At 44.0% G+C, this 19,121-nt stretch overlaps 1 protein-coding gene across 1 annotated transcript in view; it reads left to right on the top strand.

Annotated features, from left to right (window-relative positions):
• NUP210 (nucleoporin 210) overlaps positions 1 to 19,121 on the top strand; it is a 657,387-nt gene that overhangs the window by 271,997 nt on the left and 366,269 nt on the right. Inside the window, exons 15-16 of the mRNA XM_063426963.1 lie at positions 3,644 to 3,865; positions 13,331 to 13,504. Coding sequence (XP_063283033.1) covers positions 3,644 to 3,865; positions 13,331 to 13,504 — 396 coding nt within the window. The remainder of the gene's footprint in view (positions 1 to 3,643; positions 3,866 to 13,330; positions 13,505 to 19,121) is intronic.

Genomic DNA, 19,121 nt, shown 5'->3' with positions numbered 1-19,121 from the left:
TACACCTCCCACCCTGACACATCAAGCCTTTATCCAATACCTATGCTGACTATCTGAGTTACGTATGGAAACAGTGTCCTGGCAACCCAAGAAGGCCTCAGGCCTTCTCAAGAGCCCATGTGCAAATCCAACTGCTCCGGTGGCTTTCAGCACCTCAGGCAACGTCTCGGAAGGTTGTAGGTTAATGTTGCTCCTTCCCTCAGCCCAGAAAAGCAGTAGCATGTGTTAGAGATCTCACAACATAAATTGGCACCTTTAAGGAGGACCTCTTCCTCTTTGGCTCCTTAGATGCAGGTGCTATCAGTGGTCTCCGCTTCATGCCAGCCACTAAGTGCAGATCGTTGGTAGGTAAGTTTCATAGCTTGTTATTTCTCTGCTGCTCCCTTTAGAGTTTGATCCTCTCTGCATTGCAGCTTATGCCAGAATTTGTGAAAGTGGTCATCACATTGCTGCTTGAGTGTGTTGGTAGCAGGCTCAGCAGGCACCATCTTGGTTCTGGTGGCTCAACAGAGTGCAAGTTCGTTGCATGGTTCCACTCACAGGTGAGGATTCGTGTCTGTGAGGTTCTGCCAGGATGACCCACACCAGCAGATTGGAGGAGGGAAGGGGGAGCACGGGGGTCCTGACCGTTTCAGTCCTTTCCAGTTAAGTAGCCAACAGGGAGATTGGCCGCCTCTTCCGCACTCACCTCCACTGGTAGGCCGAAATTTGTCACCGGGTTCAGGTTGTCCGCTAAAACACAAATGCACCACAAATTGAGCCTCAGGGTGACACCAATTCTTCCCAGCTGTGATTTTGCCGTTTTGTTTGAGAAAAAATATCGGTAGAGTAGCTCAATATTGTGTTCTCACACAGAGCACACGGAATGCATTTTTTAATGGCTAGCCAAGTAACATCTAATATATTGGCTTGAGCTTCCAAAGCTTGTGACAGTTGTGCCACCATTTAATAAAGTAGAAATGTAGGGGGACTCAAACCTCCGAAGTGCATAAGTATCTGTAATGTTCAGGCTTCAACTCTGGGTCATCTATTATTCAATAGCAGCCTCATTGAATATTAAGCATTAGCGATTTGGGTATAGACAAGTGAATGAGTTGGAGTGAATATAGAAATTTGTGAAGAATCATCATGTTTATGGAAGAGATCCTACCAAACTAAGAAAACTCGTATGTACACCACATGTGTAGTTAACAGCAGGCTTTCGCACTGAGGTGGTCTGGGTGCTGTGTCCCTTTTTCACCTAGTGCTGCAATGTTAAACATTGCAGCAATATTAAACATTGCAACTATGTCGGCCCTCAGTGGCCTACCCAACCGCCATTAGGGAGGCTTCCGGAATCCAAACAGACTTTTGGTCCGTTATCTGATGCTGTACGTCCTCACACTCTACATGAGGACTTCCAGCCTCAGATATTTCCCCATAGAAAAGCATTGATTGCCGTGCATGCACATTAGACTGCACTCGTCGCTGGTCAGAGGCGGGCGCGGAACTTTGACCCAGCACCGAGGGACATTGGCACTGGGATAAGGTAAGTACAGGGAGTGCAGAATTATTAGGCAAATGAGTATTTTGACCACATCATCCTCTTTATGCATGTTGTCTTACTCCAAGCTGTATAGGCTCGAAAGCCTACTACCAATTAAGCATATTAGGTGATGTGCATCTCTGTAATGAGAAGGGGTGTGGTCTAATGACATCAACACCCTATATCAGGTGTGCATAATTATTAGGCAACTTCCTTTCCTTTGGCAAAATGGGTCAAAAGAAGGACTTGACAGGCTCAGAAAAGTCAAAAATAGTGAGATATCTGGCAGAGGGATGCCACACTCTTAAAATTGCAAAGCTTCTGAAGCGTGATCATCGAACAATCAAGCGTTTCATTCAAAATAGTCAACAGGGTCGCAAGAAGCGTGTGGAAAAACTCAGGCCAAAATAACTGCCCATGAACTGAGAAAAGTCAAGCGTGCAGCTGCCAAGATGCCACTTGCCACCAGTTTGGCCATATTTCAGAGCTGCAACATCACTGGAGTGCCCAAAAGCACAAGGTGTGCAATACTCAGAGACATGGCCAAGGTAAGAAAGGCTGAAAGACGACCACCACTGAACAAGACACACAAGCTGAAACGTCAAGACTGGGCCAAGAAATATCTCAAGACTGATTTTTCTAAGGTTTTATGGACAGATGAAATTAGAGTGAGTCTTGATGGGCCAGATGGATGGGCCCGTGGCTGGATTGGTAAAGGGCAGAGAGCTCCAGTCCGACTCAGACGCCAGCAAGGTGGAGGTGGAGTACTGGGTTGGGCTGGTATCATCAAAGATGAGCTTGTGGGGCCTTTTCGGGTTGAGGATGGAGTCAAGCTCAACTCCCAGTCCTACTGCCAGTTTCTGGAAGACACCTTCTTCAAGCAGTGGTACAGGACGAAGTCTGCATCCTTCAAGAAAAACATGATTTTCATGCAGGACAATGCTCCATCACACGCGTCCAAGTACTCCACAGCGTGGCTGGCAAGAAAGGGTATAAAAGAAGAAAATCTAATGACATGGCCTCCTTGTTCACCTGATCTGAACCCAATTGAGAACCTGTGGTCCATCGTCAAATGTGAGATTTACAAGGAGGGAAAACAGTACAACTCTCTGAACAGTGTCTGGGAGGCTGTGGTTGCTGCTGCACGCAATGTTGATGGTGAACAGATCAAAACACTGACAGAATCCATGGATGGCAGGCTTTTGAGTGTCCTTGCAAAGAAAGGTGGCTATATTGGTCACTGATTTGTTTTTGTTTTGTTTTTGAATATCAGAAATGTATATTTGTGAATGTTGAGATGTTATATTGGTTTCACTGGTAAAAATAAATAATTGAAATGGGTATATATTTGTTTTTTGTTAAGTTGCCTAATAATTATGCACAGTAATAGTCACCTGAACACACAGATATCTCCCTAAAATAGCTATAACTAAAAACAAACTAAAAACTACTTCCAAAAATATTCAGCTTTGATATTAATGAGTGTTTTGGGTTCATTGAGAACATGGTTGTTGTTCAATAATAAAATTAATCCTCAAAAATACAACTTGCCTAATAATTCTGCACTCTGTAAATACATGTTTTTTAACCCTTTATTTATCTGGTAGGTGGGGGCACAGGGGAGGGGGGAGGTAGAGTGATCTGTAGTCCTAGGAATACAGCTTTGTATTCCTGGACCTATATTATCCCTTTAAGAAAATTACTTTATTTTTTATTTTTCTATCAATTACGAATTTATTTTATTTTTTAATTAGAAGTTATGTTGCCCAGAGTCTTCCTTTAATGTTACCATGCGTGATGCAAGTAAACGGAAATGAAAAAAAAAAAAGTGAAACAAAGAAGAATAGAGTCAAGAGTAGAGCGGTCCATAAAGGATGCCAATATAACACAGTGCGTCAGTGTATGTCATGGTGTTTCTCATATGGGCAGGATCCATGGGTCTGCCACACTTTCAAAGGGGGGGTCGGGGGGATAATTTAAAATAAACACATGCACCTAAAGGTTATTGTGCATGCATATGAGATCTTTGTATTTGTTACTATAATTGATCAATTTTAAGCAATAGCTGCATGTGTATATTTATTCTAATATATTTTATTTATTTTTTTACTGTTTCAGGCTGTTGACCCAGTGTCTTTGGCTTTGGTTACATTAGGATCTTCTAAAGACATGATATTTGAGGATGGACCTAAACCCTGGGTGCTTGAACCTCTGAAATTCTTCCGGAATGCATCTACTAGCAATTCACAGTACATCTTGCTGTCTTTACTGGAGGCCACATTCACTCACAGCCACACTCAGCATTCAGTTCGTGTGATGTGCAGAGATCTTGCAGAACAAGTATGTCTTGTGCAGCTTAGTGTATGGTCTTTTTTCATAAAATGTGTAGGTTGTTGTTGTTTGTTTTTTTTATTTTATTTTATTTTTTTTGTAATAGGACCGATTTAGAAAGAAATTAGTGCTGTCACCTTTACCCTTTTGAGTGGTACATGCTATATGTGCTTGGAGGGAGTATACATATCGAGTGCTTATATGTATCTGTGAAAACAAATAAGGTGTGCTATGTCTTTAAGACTTAATGAAATGTTCTATATTATTTCCTAAAATGCATTTATCCTTAAGTGCAATAGTAAATGTGCACCAGTGCAATAAACAAACCAAAAAACAGTGCTGCAATTTCTGTGAAAAAAACAGTGTAGAGTGCCACACTTCACTTACATATTAACACATAAAATTATGCATTGACATTAGCTGGCTCCACATTGAAGGTATACATGTAAAACAAGATGAAAAAAAAACAACCTCAATATTGTAAAATAGATCATTTAGTTTCAGAAGGGATCACTTACTGCTCTAAGTTTAATGGCTTTAGGATGCCTCTCACCCCACTAATAGAGTTTTTCCTGGGTCTCACCACTGCTGGCTATGGAAACAGGTTGCTGAAACTCCAATAGTTCCGGTGGGCATGGCCAAAGTTGCGTGCATGCAACGCCAAGGCGCCATGACATCATACATCATCCCTTCAATGTAGAGCCAACTAATATCAATGCATACTATTATGTGATAACATGTAAGTTAAGTGTGACACTTTACACTGTTTTTTGCACATGAACTACAGCACTTTATCATGGTTTGTTTATTGCACTGGTGCACATTTACTATTGCACTTAACCCCTTAAGCACGTCCACACCGTCCTTCCCACTTACCTGCTCGCTGGCGATCCCACGCCAACAGTCACAATGGGGAGACTTACCTGGCATCCCGGGGAGTCCCCCTGTGTCTGATCCGGCCTTTCTGGGCCATGTGATCCCGAGTGCCAGTAGTGGGAGTGCCTGGAATGACAGGTAGTCCCCCTGCTGCCTGTAATAAAGTTAAAAACTGTTGGAAAAATAATAATTCGAAAAGTATAAAAAAACAAAAGACTGAGTCACTAATAGAGGTGTATAGGTGAAAAAGGAGCTATTATGGTGAACCTCACAACACCACTAAACCAAAATTATCTCATATAAAAATACATGAAAAATAAATAAGAAATAAGGTAAATAAAATAAGAATACAATGAAATAAGAATGAATATAAATAAATAGATATAAATACAAATAAATGGGGGCGGGGCCGGACCTCCGAGCTGGCTGGTCGCATGCAAGACCAGCTCCTGCAGCATAAGCTTAGACACAGATTTACAACCACTAATTTGGGCACAAAACCTACCGGCACCGGTGGTCCTCGCCGGGCAGAGAGCCCTAGGATCCAGGGTGAGGCTGGCCCAACAGGCTAGTCCCCTGGAGGAGGAATCCTACCCGACGTTCTACAGGCCTACTCCGGAGGCGGGCGGGGCGGACGGCCGCTGCCTTGCCGCTAGCTGTTCGGGGCTCAAAGTCGGGCCCGCGGGGATACTGGTCCCGTTCCCCCCCCCCTCTGGACCGGGGGGGTGATCCCAGTCTACGCCCTCGAGACCTGATCGCCTACAAGTACTTCAGGCGAAGCAGCAGGACCGCTAGGACCCACGCTCCAGGCAGTGACTCCAAAATGGTGGAGGCCATGCGGGATGGCGCTGAGCTGCTTAACCACATCAGCATTATATAGAGCGGAATGCATACATCGCAGGTACAGACCCATACAGCAACCATCCAACTGCAAACTCCCTTGAACCCTGGGAAACCTCCCACCCTCACTGAGACAGGACCCTCAGACAGCCCCCACAAGATCCTGGTATACCCTCATTACAGAGAACTGAATCGCCCCACAGGGACTTCTGTGCCCCACAACCACCGCTGCACTAAGGGGCTTACCTGACAAGTGGAGAAGCTAAAATCGATCATCCACACCCCTGTTGTCGGAGAAAAGCTCACAGGCGGAAGGGGCATAGCGGAGGGCTTGACAAGCACTCAGCAACCAGCCACAGACCATGCTCCCTGACACCAAAGATCAGCAGCTGCAGGGGACACCTCTTATTCATCTAAAGCAGGACTTTTTAAATCTGACACTATCTTGCCTCCATCTTTTCCACTGGAACTCTGTACCACCACCACAGGAGATCTGATGCCTGGAGATATCCTCCATCAACATATTCACCTATGGTCCACACTGTACACACGGGCACACAGCTTGTTAACCTAACCAGTCGTTTTTTTTTCAGATGCTTTTCTTTTTTAATTTTTAATTTTTAATTTTTTTTTTTTATGTGTGTTTTTGTTTCTTTAGATAACTGTTAACCCGACAAACGCAGGATTTACATAAACTCACTTAATCTCTCGTACCAATGTGACTTAACTAGCGACAGACACAATGCTTGACACATGACCTACTTGTCTACTCAATGCAGGATATGACTGGTTAGACAGCCTGTTAATGCTCGGAGTACTTACGCCACACTCAAGCATGATAAAGCGCGACTAACCCTAGGGCCTGAGGCTAAAGCGACGACATATAATACACTCACTAACCTAACGCTATTGTTGATAAACGACTGAAGAACCCCTTATGACCAACCAGCATGTACCCAGCTTGATTTAGTTACTCTCACTATATGTATACATGTGCATGCCTCCTAAATGCTACTTAGCAGCTTACTAGCTACCATCTTGTTTAAACTATGTTTTAATATATGTTTTAAGCATCAATAGGACCCTAGCGTCTGTCTACAAGGCAAAATAAGCTTTCTGTTTTGCGTTTTGTAAACATATCTAGTATAAATGTCAATCTATACAAGCTAAGCAGCTGTACACCTAAATATAAAAATGTGCTGAATAAGCGAAATGAAACCAGCAAAAACTCATGATGTTCAATACCCTATGTAATCTGTTTCACTGTGTTTTATGCCTGTTCTTGCACTCGTTATTGTGACGGTGCGGGACGACTTGTTCACTTACGCACAATAAAAATAAAGAATATATAAATACTAATAAATAAAAAAAAAAATATAAACTTAAAAAATAAATATAAAAATAAAATAAAAGTCTGCCTTCATCAAGTACATTCATTATAATCTCCATTTTACCCCTTCCATACGTGCAACACGGATTGATTTCCTTAATCTAACTTTGCATGTGGAAGAAGGTCAATTACATTAAAAAAAACATTCTTTAATTATTATTATTATTGCCATTTATATAGCGCCAACAGATTCCGTAGCGCTTTACAATATTATGAGAGGGGATGTAACTATAAATAGGACAATTACAAATAAACTTACAGGAACAATAGGTTGAAGAGGACCCTGCTCAATCGAGCTTACATTCTATAGGAGGTGGGGTGTAAAACACATTAGGACAGGAATTTGCAATCAAATAAGGTGGGCTGCCCTTTAGGAGAGGGCAAGAGACAGGTATGTGAGGTATTGGTTAGTCTTGGAGGACATAAGCTTTCCTAAAGAGATGGGTTTTAAGGCACTTCTTAAAAGATGCAAGACTAGGGGAGAGTCTGATGGCGGTAGGCAGGCTATTCCATAGGAAGGGAGCCGCCCGCGAGAAGTCCTGCAAGCGCGAGTTGGCCGTACGAGTGCGGACAACGGACAGGAGGTGGTCACGGGCAGAGCGGAGAGACCGAGAAGGGACATACCTATGGATCTGTGAGGAGATATAAGAGGGGCTAGAGTTGTTCAGAGCTTTATAGGTGTGAGTTAGTACCTTGAATTGACTCCTATAGCATACAGGAAGCCAATGTAAGGACTGGCAGAGGGGTGAGGTGTGAGAGAAACGACTAGAGAGGAAAAATAGTCTAGCAGCAGCGTTCATTACGGACTGTAGGGGTGCAGTACGGCTTTTGGGAAGACCAATCAGGAGAGGGTTACAGTAATTCATGCGGGAAATTACTAGAGCATGGACAAGCTCCTTGGTAGTATCTGGTGCAAGAAAGGGGCGGATGCGGGCTATGTTTTTAAGATGGAATCTACAGGATTTGGCAACATGCTGGATGTGAGGCTCAAAGGTGAGGCCAGAGTCAAGTATGACGCCAAGACAGCGCGCTTGCAGGGATGGACTGATGTTGGTACCACAAACTTGAAGGGAGAGCGAAAGAGGAGGATCAGTATTAGGAGGAGGAAAGACAAGGAGCCCAGTTTTTGAGAGATTGAGTTTCAGAAAGCGGGAGGACATCCAGTCAGAGATGGAAGAAAGGCAAGCAGTGACACGTTGCAGGACGGCATTGGAGAGGTCCGGGGAGGAGAGATATAGCTGGGTGTCATCAGCGTACAGGTGGTAGTGGAATCCAAAAGAGGTAATAAGTTTGCCAAAAGAGGCAGTATAAAGAGAAAATAGAAGTGGGCCAAGGACGGAGCCTTGGGGGACTCCAACCGAGACAGGGCGAGGGGAGGAGGTATCATTAGAAAAGGAGACACTGAATGAGCTTGGGAGAGATAAGAGGAAAACCACGAGAGGACAGAGTCACAGAGACCAAGCGATTGAAGAGTTTGAAGAAGGAGAGCATGATCAACGGTGTCAAAGGTTGCTGAGAGTTCAAGAAGAATTAGTATGGAGTAGTGGCCTAAGATTTAAGATTGCAATACTGCCATTAACAATAAGAGTTTACATCATCCCTTATGGCTAGATAATGTTCCTAAGGGACACATGACAAGAATCAGGATAAATTGTTCTGACTTAAGATTGTTTGATGAAGCTAGGTATATTGATAAGGGGTATAATTACAAAAAAATGAGAGATGAAATAGTGGTAAGGAATTTAGATAGATCAGAACTTCTTATAGATAACAACAATAAGATTAAAAATAAAAAATATGAGAAAGAGAGAAAGAATATGAGAAACAGAGAAAGTGGTTCTATAGTTGTGGTAACTGTTCAACATGTGTACACCAAAAGAGTGTCACAAATAATTTTATTGGTACTTACACTCAGAAGGAATACAAAATTAAAAAGTTTAAACATTGTTCATCTTCTTATGTGATTTACACGCTACAATGTGTCTGTGGGGCCCAATATGTGGACAGAACAACACACAAGTTACATGTAAGAATACAAGAACATTTCAATAATATACGGAAATGGAAGCCTGATCACAGTTACCCCGGACACTGTAATACATGTCCTTTTTTTTTTTTTTTCAGTGGCATCATTTTATAGCCATAGGAATACATCAGATGTGAATAAATTGGCGAGGAGGAAATACCGTATTTTTCGCTCCATAAGACGCACCTCACCATAAGACGCACCTAGTTTTTAGAGGAAGAAACCCAGAAAAAAATATTTTGAACAAACTGTCCCATAGTGTTTCTTACTATGGGACAGTTTGTACAGAATATTTTTTTCTTCCCTGTCCCATAGTGCCCCCCCCTCCCATAGTCTTCTCCTCTCTCCCATAGTCTTCTCCTCTCTCCCTCCCCATAGTCTTCACCCACCCCCTCCCCATAGACTTCATCCACCCCCTCCCCATAGACTTCATCCACCCCCCCTCCCCATAGACTTAATCTCCCCCCTCCCCATAGACTTAATCTCCCCCCCTCCCCATAGACTTAATCTCCCCCCCTCCCCATAGACTTAATCTCCCCCCCCTCCCCGTAGACTTCATCTCCCCCCCCTCCCCATAGACTTCATCTCCCCCCTCCCCATAGACTTCTTCTCCCCCCTCCCCATAGACTTCATCTCCCCCCCTCCCCATAGACTTCATCTCCCCCCCTCCCCATAGACTTCATCTCCCCCCCTCCCCATAGACTTCATCTCCCCCCCCTCCCCATAGACTTCATGTCCCCCCATCCCCATATTCTCCTCTCCCATACTGTCCCCCTCCCCTTGTCCTATAATTACTTACCTGTCTTGCAGCGTTGGCCGGCAGCACAGGGCGCACCGCGGTAGTGGAACTTGAATTTCATGTTCCGGTTTCCGGCGGGACTGAAAGGAAGTGTGCACAAGCTGAGTGCGCACTTCCTTTCAGTCCCGCCGGAAACCGGAACATGAAATTCAAGTTCCACTACCGTGGTGCGCCCTGTGCTGCCGGCCAACGCTGCAAGACAGGTAAGTAAAGCTTCATATTCGCTCCATAAGACGCACAGACATTTCCCCTCACTTTTGAGGGGAAAAAAAGTGCGTCTTATGGAGCGAAAAATACGGTAGGTCTTTGGGGCTGGCTAAAAAAATCAAGCCAAGTCAAGTCTTAATATAGATATGGATTTGGTTGGGCTAATTTGATTCTTAATTTTATCTATCTAATTTTGTTTATAAACTTGGTTTATTATACCACTATACATTGAATCGATTGTCAACAGACATCTCCTGTTTTTTTTTATTTTTATTATTATTCTTTATTTTTATTTATATTTATTTATATATATTCTTTATGTATTTTCATACATTTTATATATATATATATATATATATATATATATTTTTTTTTTTTTTTTACTATGGAATGGCCTGCCTACCCCCATCAGACTCTCCCCTAGTCTTCAATCGTTTAAGAAGGGCCTTAAAACCCATCTCTTTAGGAAAGCTTATGGCCTCCCAGAGTAACCTCTACCTTACACCTGTCTCTTGCTCTCTCCTATGGGGCAATGCTTTACTCTCTCCTCCAGCTCCACTCCCACCCTATTTGATTGATATTTCTTGTCCTAATGTGTTTTATACCCCACCTCCTATAGACTGTAAGCTCGTTTAAGCAGGGTCCTCTTCAACCTATTATTCCTGTTTTTCTTGTAATAATTATCCTATTTATAGTTACATGCCCCCTCTCATAATATTGTTGGCACTATAGAAATGGCAATAATAATTATATATATATATATATATATTATATATATATATATATATATATATATATATATATATATATATATATATATATATACAGTGGAACCTCGGTTAACGAACGCCTCGGTAAACGAAAAATTCGGTTTACGAATGAAAATTAGAAAAAAAAATGCCTCGTTTACGATTTTTTTTCGCAATGCGAAACAAGTGTCCCGGTTTATAGCTGCGCCCCCTGCATACTGAAGTGTGGGTAGCACGTGAGTGTGTAGTGTGGAGGTGTTGGAGAGGTTTTGGAGCCATTTGCAGCAAGTTGTTGAGCCTTTTGGAGCCATTTGCAGCAAGTTGTGGAGCCATTTGCAGCAGATTTTGGAGCCATTTGCAGCAGGTTTTGGAGCCTTTTTGGTGCATCTCAAGAAGTGGAAAGGTAGGGAGCTGAGCTTAGTTGTTTGCATGTCTTTTACTGTGTGTTCTGCATTCTGGGGGTTATTTCCATGCCAGCTCATGTGCTCTGCATGCCTGTTACTGTGTGTTTTGCATTGTGGGTTGCTTTTCATGCCAGCTCATGTGCTGTGCATGCCTGTTACAGTACTGTACTGTGTGTTTTGCAATGTGGGGTTGTTTTCCATGCCAGCTCATGTGCTGTGCATGCCTGTTACAGCTCATCTGCTGTGCATGCCTTTTACTGTTGTTTCCATGCCATCTCATGTGCTGTGCATGCCTGTTACAGCTCATCTGCTGTGCATGCCTTTTACTGTTGTTTCCATGCCAGCTCATGTGCTGTGCATGCCTGTTACAGCTCCTTGATGAAGAGGACCTTCATCCCAGAAGAGGAGACCTCATTTCCTGGCCACAAGCCGATGAAGGACCGTCTTACCCTCCTGTTCTGCGCCAACGCCAGTGGGGACCTTAAGTTCAAGCTCCTGCTTGTCTACCATTCAGAGAACCCACGGGTCTTCAAGAAACACAAGGTGAACAAGGAGCAGTTGAGCGTTTTGTGGCAGTCTAACCCAAAGGCTTGGGTCACACGCCTCTTGTTTGTGAAGTGGGTCAATGCGGTTTTTGGTCCTGCTGTGAAGAAGTACCTTGTGGACAATAACCTGCCACTCAAGGCCATGCTGCTCATGGACAATGCTCCTGCCCATCCTCCAGGCCTTGAGGAAGACTTGCTGGAGGACTTTAATTTCATCAAGGTCATGTTCCTTCCGCCTAACACCACCCCACTACTCCAGCCAATGGACCAGCAGGTCATCTCCAATTTTTAAAAAAACTCTACACAAGGGAGCTTTTCCGGCGATGCTTTGAGATGACAGATCGCTCAAGCCTCACCCTTCATGAATTTTGGAGAGAGCATTTTGACATTGTGAGCAGTCTGCAGATTATCACCATTGCCTGGGCCGGGGTCAGCCAGACAAACCTAAATTCTGCTTGGCGCAACCTGTGGCCAGACTGTGTTGTAAAACTTGCCACCAGTGCATCTGCACCTGCACCAGAGTCAACAGTGTTGGAGGAAATTGTTTCCTTGGAGACCACCATGGACCTGGAGGTGACTGAGGAGGATGTCTACGAGCTGGTGGAGGAACACGGCCGTGACCTAACCACCGAGGAGCTGGTGGAATTGCAGAAGGAGTCGATGGAGGAGCAGATCGCATTTGAGGAGGAGGAGGAAATGAGTGAGGAACAGCTCTCTTCCACGGAACTCAAGGAGGCATGCCAAATGTGGGTAAACCTACAGACTTTTGTACAGCAGCACCACCCAGATAAGGCTCTTGACCACAGACTTGTGAGCAGTTTTGACACAGACATCATGTCCCCTTTCCGAGGGATGCTTAAAAGGCGCCAGAGGCAGCAGACAATGGAAAGGTTCCAACAAAAACAGCCTAGACATGAAGAAGAACCTGCTTGTGTTAGTGCTGCCCAATTGCCCTCATCCTCCTCATCTTCCAAAAAGTGTTGAAATTGTTTTGCAATTTTCCATGTTTTCCCTGTTGACGTGTGATTTATGTACAGTTGAAGTGTACTGTACCATGTTACCAACAGTCTGCCATGTTTTAGAAGTTGATTTGTGATGTTTTAAAACATAAAGTTGGATGTTTGAAATGTTATTGCTTGATTAACCCCTTAAGGACACATGACATGTGTGACATGTCATGATTCCCTTTTATTCCAGAAGTTTGGTCCTTAAGGGGTTAATCATGTCCCTGTACAGTATTTATGCCTTTAAAGTGCACTTTATAAAGAGTTTTGAACAGATAAAATACTTTATTTGACTTTTTTCTCACCTCCGGAACGCATTAATTGGTTTTCAATGCATTCCTACGAATTTTTCGCAATACAAAACGTCCCGGAGAACGCATTAAATTCGTAAACCGAGGTCCCACTGTATATATATATATATATATATATATATATATATATATATATATATATATATATATATATATATATAGCAAGATACACATTTTATCTGTTTTTTACATCTACATCACTGGACTAATACAGCTACAATCTCTACTTGAACACTATAATATATATATATATAAAAAAAAATATTTATTTAAGTATTATTTTATTTTTTTGTAACATTATTATTATTATGTATTTATTTTAGATCATAACCTTTACCGTTGGAAACCACCCTACAAGGACCAACCCATTCCCAGCATTTGAATATGTGGTTGTAAAAGTGATTTGTGCTCCTCCTATTCACTTTTCTCTGAGTCCAGTGTATACACATGCTCACATACAGATGATGTGTCCCTTGATGCAACAAAACAGCCGAGTGGTATGTTTGCCATTTCTCCACTGACAGTTTGCTTTAGATGATTATAAACACATTCAGAATTGATGAAGTGTACACACACACACACTTTACGTGGATTTATCACTTGTCACAATTTCCTTAAAGGTTTATGGCAATGTTTGCCTTAGTTAATCTGATAATCTGGAGACAATGTGTTCATGATTATTGAACATTCCATTTTATTAATTTAATTACTGGCTGGTGGGTGGAGGCTTATCTATAAAGTTACATATTACAGAGCACCACACATTTTTGATGCAGTAAATAAAAGAGAAACTATTTTTATAGTGTTAAGCTCTAGACTTGTGGAATTTTTTTTAATTTTATTTTTTTGGTAAATGCTAATTCGTGCAAATCAGGGAGATCTATTAATTTGTCACAATAACAAATAGACAAATTAAATAATAAATGAAAACAAATTGTTTGTTGGACATGACTAGTACATACAATTCACCCATACGCTTCCAGTTTGTCTAATTACAAGGTGGGAGACTCCCTCCTTGCAAATGCATACTTAAACTTTCCTGGAGCTTCAATTCATCTCCAACTTGAGCGCTTAGGTAGAATAATCTGCACCTAAGGATATGGTGTAATGGTGGTACAGCAAGCAGTCATATTAAGGAGGCTCTTGTATTGGCTCCTATAATACAGCTTGGAATTGTATAATCCCCATTCTAGCATATATGTGTAGTGCAGATCCTTTATGTAAATGTGGAGAAATACATAAAAGCTACCCGGAGCCTTTTTCTTGTAAGCACTGTATTTTCTGAGAAAATGCAGTGTTTACATTGGAAGCTTGGAACACCTCTTGTTGCAGTCAATCAGACGGCCACCAGAGGGACATCCGAGTTCAGAGGCCCTAAAAAGGCCTCTCGTCCGATGCTTTCTGGGTGAATACATCAGACGGGCTATCAGCACACAAAGTACTGTGAACGCGCTTTGTGTGCTGATAGCCTGTCAGCACTGCTGTGGGCGTGGCTTCAGCTGACAGCTGAAGCCCGAACCCACAGGGACGCTTACTGTCCACAATAGTGGTTGAAGGGGGGGGGGAGACGTACTCTCCTCCCCCCCCCGGCCCCCACCGCTTTGCGGCAGGTGGGGGCCCTAAAATTATCAATAAGGGGGGACCTACTGTCCCCCCCCCCCCGGCCCCCACCCCTGTGCGGCTGGTGGGGGCCCTAAAATTATCAATGAGGGGGGGGACCTACTGTCTCCCCCCGGCCCCCATCCCTGTGCGGCGGGTGGGGGCCCTAAAATTATCAATGGAGGGGACCTACTGCCCCCCCCCGGCCACCACCCCTGAGCGGCGGGTGGGGGCCCTAAAATTATCGATAAGGGGGGGAACCTACTGTCCCCCCGGCCCCCACCCCTGAGCGGCGGGTGGGGGCCCTAAAATTATCGATAAGGGGGGGGGACCTACTGTCCCCCCCGGCCCCCACCCCTGTGCGGCGGGTGGGGGCCCTAAAATTATCAATAAGGTGGGACCTACTGTCCCCCCCCCCCCCCGGCCCCCACCCCTGTGCGGCGGGTGGGGGCCCTAAAATTATCGATAAGGGGGGGACCTACTGGCCCCCACCCCTGAGCGGCGGGTGGGGGCCCTAAAATTATCAATAAGGGGGGGGACCTACTGTCCCCCCCCGGCCCCCACCCCTGTGCGGCGGGTAGGGGCCCTAAAATTATCAATAAGGGGGGGACCTATTGTCAGAGTGCTCTGTGTCATTTTACAAGCGTGGGAAAGTTCTTTGGAATTTTCCCACGCTTGTAAAATGACACAGAGCACTGTGATTGGATGGATTTCAAGCCATCCAATCACAGTGCTCTGTGTCATTTTACAAGCGTGGGAAAATTCCAAAGAACTTTCCCACGCTTGTAAAATGACAAAGAGCACTCTGATTGGCTTAAACCCACCAATCAGAGTGTTCTTAGCCTAATTGCAGGGCGGGGCAAGGCTTTATAAGCCTTCCCCCGCCCTGCGGAGCTCCGTCTGCGTGGAGCCCTCCATGGGTGAACATGGATTGTTTTTTTAGTGCTCGTTTTTTTTTTTTTTTTTAATTGCGTCGGTTATTATGGCTTTTTATTTGCCCTTTTTTGGGGCTGAAGAAAGAAGATTTTAGAAGAAAGAAAACATCGAATGGTAAGTTGTTTTTATCTAATTTTTTCTTTTTTACAGGTTTTTAGTTAATGGTCCCCCCTCATTATTTTTAGGGTGAGGGGGGTAGGTAGAGAGATATTTTTTTTTGGGGGGGGGAAGGGTTAACTAGGGTGTCCCCCCTTTGTATTTAGGGCCCCCACGCACCACTCAGGGGTGGGGGCCGGGGGGGACGATAGTTAGGTCCCCCCCTTATTGATAATTTTAGGGCCCCCACCCGCCGCACAGGGGTGGGGTCCGGGGGGGGGGGGGGCAGTAGGTTCCCCCCCCTTATTGATAATTTTAGGGCCCCCATCGCCGCTCAGGGGTGGGGGCCGGGGGGGCCGTAGGTCCCCCCTTATCGATAATTTTAGGGCCCCCACCCGCCGCACAGGCTAAACGGAGTGGAGGGACTGGCCCACCCTGCTCTCCAAATGCTCCACCCCAGGGGCCCATAACTAAATATTCATTTGAGTTATATACACACACACACAACCAGAAACACACACTCTCCTCTGAACAATTCTGTCGAAATATAAACTCCCTCACAGACCACCCCATTATATATATATATATATATATATATATATATATATATATATATATATATATATATATATATATATACACATATATACACATATATATATAATCTCATGAGTGTCAATAACCAGCTAATAGCAACCAGTTGTCAACAAGATTTACAATAGGACACTGCTTAGAAGCCAATATAACACAGAACACAGCGTAAAGCAATAAAAAATTTAAAAAAAAAACACTTTGGCTGACAGTCAAATCACACTGAATTAACTCTTTCACTGCTAGCTACAATCCTCATAGGCAAAATATCCTATTATATTGTAATTTTACTACAATATTCTCATATCAGGTCATTTACCATTCCTAAGTCCATCCAATAAGAATAATTCTACCAGATTTCCGTTTGCAGAATTTTAACTTATTAAGATTCACTATCTTATATCAGAACAAGTCAATACCTCTGGTTATAAAGTTTCTTTATTAGCAGTTAGTTTAGTAATACAACGGTGCCTGCATCGCCACATCAGCTTCATCAGGCTCAATGTGAGGTTCAGATGTCAATACACGTGTGTGATGTGTTGGAGTCATTATAATACATAAAACATGGATATCCCATTTCAATACATTCACTGTGGTATGGCAGCAACATGTAAAATGTATCATCATATCGGTCCTGTGTTCACAATTCCGATAAGATCATAGTAAAACTATAATAGAACATACCAATATCGAGCTGAACAGCGAATCTCGAGGGCGATAGCCTATAATGGTCGTGGGTGGCCTAGTAGGGGCCCTCTCGGTAGTTCTTTGCCTGAAAATCTTTAGGTATGTTCACTCATTTATTCACATTACTCGCATTGTATGAAAGAGTGTTAGTGAAGGTTATGTGTCTTGTGGGTGTGTTGCTGTGTCGGGTGACGTAGGTTCCAGAGGGGAGGGGAGTGGAGTATGGTGGTCTGGGTGAGAGGAGGGGGTGTATGGTCCCTTGGGTTGGTGTCTGCACTGGTGTTGTGTTGAGATGTTGGGGGGCGGGTGTATGTGTTCCTCCTTCATTAGGGTATACCTGATCAATAGGGCTCAGGTTCTTATAATTTAGGAATCTAACCCATGGGTCCCAAACGGTCTGAAATAGTGATTGTTTGTGGGCAATGGAGGCATGTATTTCCTCCATGATTCTGATTGCCTCTACCTTGGCAATCCATTCCCTGATCGACGGAGCGTTAGAGTTTTTTCCATTTGGCAGGAATGAGCAAATTGGCTGCGGTTATAAGGTGGGTGAGGAGGATATGTTGCGGTTTGGGCAAGGGGCTTGGGAGAACCATGAATAGTAATGCTCGTGGAGTAGTTGGCACAAGAATTCCCGTTATTGTTTTGAGCATTTTTACTATATTGTTCCAGTATTTCTGGATCATCGGGCATATAAACCAGGTATGAGCTAGGGAGGCTCCCCCTTGGGGACACTTCCAGCATATGTCTTGCGTGTTTGGGAAGATGCTATGAATTTTGGCCGGTGAGTAGTGCCATCTAGCTATCCTCTTGTAGTTACCCTCCTGGATCGTGGTACATATTGAGGTGGAATGCGTTTGACGGAAAAAAAAGTTTTCCACTGGGGGGTTGTAATTTGGGCGTCAAGGTCTTTGGCCCGTGAGTCAGTGAAGGGTGATAGCGTGTTAGCATGTTCAGAGCCGAGAAGTTTATAGAGTGTCGAGAGCAGCTTGGTTTTGATATTGTTTGATTTACAATGTATTTCAAAGTCTGAAAGCATGCGTGCACCTCCATATAGGGAAAGGTTATCTCTTAAGTGGGCCACCTGGGCATAGAGAAGGGACTGCATTGGTGTATGGGTGTCTTGTCTAGTTAGGTTGGAAAGGAGGCAGATGTGGTGACTCTCCAATAGGGTGCCCAACTGGAGGTATGTCTCACCTGACATGTTTTGGAGGGTGTGGTATGGCTTAGCGTTCATGCCGGGGGAGAAGAGAGGGTTGTGGGTGATGGGGTATAAGGGGGATGGGTGGGGGATAGATCGGTTGACTTGCGAATTCGTGACCATGTCAGGAGCGTGGGGCGGATCGTAGGGTGTTTAGTGTGGCAGAGGAGGAGTGTTGGTAAGGCCGATTTTCGCCACGGGATTGTGTGTATGGGAACAGTGAATATGGAGCTTTCTAGCTTTATCCACTGTCGTGTTGGGGGGTGAATCGACCATTCATATATCCCCGACAGAACTGTGGCTTCGGAATAACGTTCAAGGTGTGGTAGACTCAGTCCGCCTTTGGATTTATGTCTGGTGAGGATTTCATATTTGATTCTCAGCTGTTTATGAGCTCATATGAAAGCTGTAAACAGTGTCCTGAGTTTAGTGAAAAATATCTTGGGTACATCTATGGGTAGGGTTTGGAATAGATATAGGATCTTGGGGAGGATATTCATTTTTAGAATGTTAATTCTGCAGAGCCAGGAGTATTGTGGTTTATGCCACGATTGGAGGTCTCTTGAGATAGATTGGAAGAGTGGTTCGTAATTTATGTCAAAGGTGGATGACAGGTCCACCGGGAGGCATACCCCAGATATGTTTTAGCTGATTTCGCCCACGTAAACAGGATCTTTGCTGTGAGGGAGGCACAGGTCTGGGGGGATATTTTGATTGGGAGGATTTCACTTTTGGCAAAGATGACTTCGAAGTTGGATAGCGTGTGGTAGAGGGATATTTTGTCTAGTAGTGGATGTAGTGAAGCTTCTGGGGATTGGATGGTGAATAGGAGGTTGTTACGGTTGCCTCCAGGCTGGCTGGAAGTTGGACCGTAGGAAAGGATGCTCCTAGCGCTCACCAAAGGACCATCAGCACCGCAGCCACCATAAGCACTACAAACTCCACGAACCACCGCTGCTGGGCTGGTATCTCGCCGTCTGCTCTGCGTCCTGGACCTACGACCA

This window comes from Pelobates fuscus, chromosome 7 (genome assembly GCF_036172605.1).
Source record: "Pelobates fuscus isolate aPelFus1 chromosome 7, aPelFus1.pri, whole genome shotgun sequence".
Lineage (NCBI taxonomy): Eukaryota > Metazoa > Chordata > Amphibia > Anura > Pelobatidae > Pelobates > Pelobates fuscus.
This window is presented reverse-complemented; position numbering and strand designations above follow the sequence as displayed.